This window comes from Panthera pardus, unplaced genomic scaffold (assembly GCF_024362965.1).
Source record: "Panthera pardus isolate Hobbes unplaced genomic scaffold, ASM2436296v1 HiC_scaffold_27, whole genome shotgun sequence".
NCBI lineage: Eukaryota > Metazoa > Chordata > Mammalia > Carnivora > Felidae > Panthera > Panthera pardus.
This window is the reverse complement of record NW_026526843.1, coordinates 72,329,855-72,335,027: the sequence shown is the minus strand read 5'-3', so window position 1 is coordinate 72,335,027 and position 5,173 is coordinate 72,329,855. Positions and strand designations below refer to the sequence as shown.

General features: G+C 45.6%; 1 protein-coding gene across 1 annotated transcript; it reads left to right on the top strand.

The window, feature by feature from the left end:
• Positions 1–459: 459 nt before the first annotated feature.
• Positions 460–4,942, top strand: LOC109254631 (endogenous retrovirus group S71 member 1 Env polyprotein-like). The gene is made up of 3 exons (XM_019428726.2): positions 460–687; positions 1,058–2,655; positions 4,855–4,942. The coding sequence occupies exons 1-3, from the start codon at positions 460–462 to the stop codon at positions 4,940–4,942; spliced, it is 1,914 nt and encodes a 637-aa protein (XP_019284271.2).
• Positions 4,943–5,173: the final 231 nt, after the last annotated feature.

The window sequence follows — 5,173 nt, the reverse complement described above, 5'->3', positions numbered from 1 at the left end:
AAACCAGGGAAATACGCATATAAATACTTGCTTGTTTTTGTAGACACCTTCTCCAGGTGGGTCAAGGCGTTCCCCAGTAAATCAGAAATGGCTCAGGCGACAGTTAAGAAATTATTAAATGAAATAATTCCTAGATTCGGGCTGCCTCTGAGCATAGGATCAGACAATGGCCCGGCCTTCACAGTGCAGGTGTCCCAGGGTCTAGCCCGGGCATTGGGAATAGATTGGAAATCACATTGTACACATAGACCCCAGAGCTCGGGTCAAGTAGAAAGGATGAATCGGACCCTAAAAGAGACCTTAACCAAATTGTCCCTTGAGACAGGCAAAAATTAGGTTGATGTCCTGCCTTTTGCCCTTTTGAGAGCGTGTTGTACTCCATTTATCAAAGGATTTTCCCCTTATGAAATTTTATTTGGCAGACCTCCATCTATCCTGCTGAGGCTAGGAGACAACGTAATGGAACAGTTGGAACAGGACCATTTGCTGGCTTCACTCATGGCCCTGCAACATGTACAAAAGGAAATAACCAGGCCCTTGAGAGAAACCTTCGCTCATCCTCCTGTTCTTCCCCACCCCTTTCAACCAGGAGACTTAGTCTGGGTCAAAAGGCAGGAGCCTAAAACCCTGGAGCCGTGCTGGAAAGGACCACACACCGTGATTCTGACTATGCCCATGGCCGTGAAGGTAGATGGTGTCCGAACCTGGATTCATCACTCTCAGGTTAAGAAAAACTGAATGAAGGCGGGAACACCCCACACTGATACAGAACCAGATAACGAACAGCAATGGAAGGTTCAAAGGCACCCAGAGGATCCTTTAAAGCTAAGACTGATGTGAGCATAATAATAATTTTCTGGGTTTGTATGGTGATAAGTGGGGGGACTGTACGGAATTGCATCCCCTATCTTTTTGGACATACAAATGGGAACTCAGGGACACTGTCATGGGAAAGGTGATAGCATCTAATACCTCTTCCACTGTGCCTTGTTTTTTGTTTGATTTATGCTACTTGGTGGGGGACTTATGGAGGACTTTAGTTACTAATTATAAACAGCCAAAGGGCTTCGCTCCTCCGGTCCCCGAAAACCCCTATATGGTTACCTATGGATGTGGACACAGGGATCAAGAACAAAAATTGGCTAACATACGAGGGTTATACAGTTGCCCAGCAAATGGAAAGGTCGGATGTGAAGGAGAAGGCCAATACCATTGTGCAAAATGGGGTTGTGAAACGCTGGCTCCCTGGCTGGCAGGACAGGGTCATGACCCCTTAATCACCCTCCTTAGAACTCCAGATCCCAAATGTAAGACTCAAGGAAAATGTAACGTAACAAAAATATGTTTAAAAAAGGTTTCTAGTTCCAGTATCTTTTCCTCTTCCTGGGACACTGGACACACTTTGGGTCTCAGGATGTATGCTCCAGGAGTTGACAAGGGCATTTTCTTTACTATACAAAGGGTTAAAAGAAAAACTCCACCCAATCTGGTAGGGCCAAACAAGGACATGATTTTACACCCCCCACTTTTTCCGACTGTCCCTTCCCAACCTACCCTGCGATCAGGTGCCCCCACAAAGTCAGAGTTACCAACTACAGGTCATATCCAGTACCCGTTCTCCCCTGAGACGCATTGGCTAGATGTAGTAGATTCTATGTATGCTTGGCTAAATTCATCTCACACCGAGATTGTACAAGATTGTTGGCTGTGTTTAAACCCTAAACCCCCATATTATGTGGGAGTGGCTACAAATGCTGGCATTGGGCAAGACATAGAAAAGCATGTCGTGAAATTGCTAAATCCAAGCATGACATTGTGCCCTTGGGGTTCACGACCAATCTTAACCCTAAGAGACCTCCAAGGGCAGCGTTGGTGTATAGTTTCCCAAGAATATAATTGGCAGAACCCCCCTTACAAAAACTCTTGTGCAGAAGTGTATATTCCAAGTAGTTCAGATACTGATAGCACCCAAAATATAGCATACCGAGCCCTTACTGGAGCCTGGTTTGCTTGCTCATCAGGAATTACCCCCTGCACTACAGCCGTATACTTTGGGGTCGGCACCCAAGAGATTTGTATCCTAGTTCATATTCTCCCACAAATATACCTATATAGCGGAGAAGCAGGGAGAGAACATTTACGTCTATTCGAAGGACATTCCAGGGTAAAAAGAGCAGCGCCAGTCCTCATTCCACTCCTAGTGGGACTGGGAATTGTGGGATCCACAGCTATTGGAACTGCTGGACTCATTGTGGGGGACCAAAATTTCAAAACTGTAAGCAAGCAAGTAGATCAAGACCTAGGCTACTTGGAAACTTCAATTTCTCAGCTGGAACACCAAGTAGACTCTTTAGCCGAGGTTGTATTACAAAACAGAAGAGGGCTTGATTTACTCTTCATGAAGGAAGGGGGACTCTGCGTGGCCCTCGGAGAAACGTGCTGTTTTTATGCGAACAATTCCGGAGTAATCCGAGACACTCTCAGTTTGGTCAGGGATAATCTTAGGACCAGGGAATGTGCCAGGGAGGCCAGCAATAATTGGTATCAGAGTTTATTCTCTTGGCCCCCCTGGCTCACATCACTGCTCACCGCCGTAGCTGGGCCACTGCTATTGTTACTTCTCGGGTTAATTATTGGCCCGTGCATTATCAATTGGTTAGTACAATATGTCAAGAGGCGAGTTAGTGAAATAAAAATTATGATGATTATGTCCAATTATGTCCCCTTAGTTCCTAATGATGAATCAAGGGATTGATTCATTGACAAGAAAAGGGGGAAATGTAAGGGTTAAATTGTAGTGTAGGGCTAACACTTAGCTTGAAAAATAACAGCTTTTTGTTGACACTGAAGGTTAAGAGATAACAGCCTTGCTTTACTCTTGTAAATTATGCCTCATATTCTTGTAAATTAGGCTTCACAAATTAAGGAAACAAAAGTTCAAAGAAAAGAGCATCAGAGGCAGGGTCAAGGAGATCCACTGGTTGCAACTTAGAGGCAGAAAGTCTAAAATAAACATCTCATGAGGCAACTGTTTCTAACTCATCTGGAAACTGTGTCTTTGTTCTGTTCCCAGGTGATGATAAAACGATGTGCTCGGCTATAAAAACTCTGTACCCCGGCTGTTCGAGGCCGCACTCTTATCAAGAGTGTTGGTCCCAGTTGGTCGGCTTTGCCTCTCACTGTAATAAACTTTGTTGTGACTGTCACTGGTGCCCGTAGCATTCCGTTTCGGGAGTCGTGTGGATGCAACAATAGGAGAGGAAGACACACCACATACTCTCTTGCCTAGCCACATTACATGACATGACACTGGCCAACACTGCCAACACCCGTCCAAACCAGACTTTGCAGTCTCTGCTTTCTGAGGTTTCTGGTGGGTTTCTTCTTGCCCCCTAGTTCTCACAGCTGCTTTAACCCTGGCCAGTGTTTGGGGTAAGGTAGAATCAAAATATCACTGCCTTGGGCTCAGTTTCTAGAAGTGAGGGATCAAGTAAAACCCAGTAGGGTGGATGAAGGGGCAGACTGAAAGCCCCCAAATAGAGCCTGAGTGTTCTTTGCACAAGCCCTGACTTGCGAAGGGGCCATGAGGGTGACCTGGCAGCTCGACTTCCCTCCAGATGCTTAACATGCCTGATCCAACCCCTCCCTTTCATCTCCTAAGCTCCCAGCCTCCTTCTTTTACTAAGCTCTAAATCCCAGGTGCTCAGGGTGTTTGGACATGTCCAGGCATGTCTTCAGAAGCCCTATGGGTCCAGTAAAACCCTACACAGGGGGGAACTGTCCCTCCAAAGCCATTGGGGTATTAACCCAGGTCCCTGGCACCTTAGATAGTATTCTCTGAATACAGATGGATGGACAAACAGACCACCAGAATGTCTTTTCAGACATTTTGATTCTGTAGCCTTTTAGTAAGGTCACCCTATCCTCATTCTGAGCTTCCACCCTTATGTCCCACAGGTCTGAGCTGCCTTGCCATGCCAGGGAGTGTTCCCTGACTTACCCTGTAAATTTATGGATGGATGGATCTTGAACCAGCAACAAAATTCCTGGACAAACATACCTCAGCACAGGCCAGACATATCACTAACCCCCCCCCGCCACACACACAAACACACACACACACACACACACACACAGCCCCCAGCTTACATACCACGTTCACAGTAGATGAAATCCGTTGCAAGCACTCAGGCTAATTTCACATCCACGTGTAGCAAGAACAGCTAAATCTATTCTCCTTTTCTTTTATGTTATGCCTACTTCGCAGCCCCCCAGAAGCTCCCAAAGCTGCAACTAGATTACTTGAGTATCTAGGTGTGGCTATGCAAAGAAGTCCCACCCCTGAAAGGGGCACTGCTGCTGGAAGGCAGAGAAGAAGAGGTAAACAGAGACCAAGCCACTCCTATGGAAAGAATCCAAAAGCTCCAGGGACTGTGGACAGGCAGGGAGTTAGGTTTTGCCTGGTCTGTGGGAACAGAGGGAGGGTCAAGTGGTTACAGGCGTGTGCAGACTTCTTTTCTTGTAATTATTGCACAGTAGCATGCAGCTCAGCTCCTTGAAGTTCTGTACATGAATGTTAGCAGGCCTAAAATTTAATACGGGAAATTAGTGACAGAAAATTAATGATTTTCAGACACAGGGAAAAGCCACTTCCCAGCTCTGGCTCTCCCTTTTCTTATATTCCTGTGTTCAGAAGGGTTGGTGGAATTTGGGCAGGAAGAAAGGAAATATAAAACAAAGGAAAATAATTCAAATTGAAGGAGAATTCGATTCTCTGCTCTGGGCCCCTGATTCTCTATACAAAGAATGGGCTGTACTAGACTCTAAGTTTTTTTTTTTTTTTTTTTTTTCCAGTAATGACACTGCGGGATCTCAGAGGCAGCAGTGGAGAAGTACTGGAATGTTACTAGTCCCTGACCTTGAAGAACTTGCAGAGGAATAAGGGAGATAAGACAGACTGGCTACTGTCAGAGAACAGCACACAGTACAGAATGAGGGGCCAAACTGTGAGGTACAGGCTAGAAATGTAGCAAGGGAGCAGAGAAAAGGGAAAAATAAAAGAAGAAATATGTGCAGGGAAGGGAAATGCTCTTCAATAGATTGAGACAGCCTAAAAAAATGTGGAGGAGCAAATTGCATTTGCGTAAATGGAAAAGAAGCTTAAGCCAAGGCA

Bases quoted from the DNA above. Each gene is read 5' to 3' on its own strand.
- LOC109254631 (XM_019428726.2), top strand. From the start codon at position 460: ATGGAACAGTTGGAACAGGACCATTTGCTGGCTTCACTCATGGCCCTG. The intron at 688-1,057 runs GTAGATGGTGTC...AATTATAAACAG, and splicing joins CTATGCCCATGGCCGTGAAG to CCAAAGGGCTTCGCTCCTCC. The intron at 2,656-4,854 runs GTTAGTACAATA...TTTTTTTTCCAG, and splicing joins GGCCCGTGCATTATCAATTG to TAATGACACTGCGGGATCTC.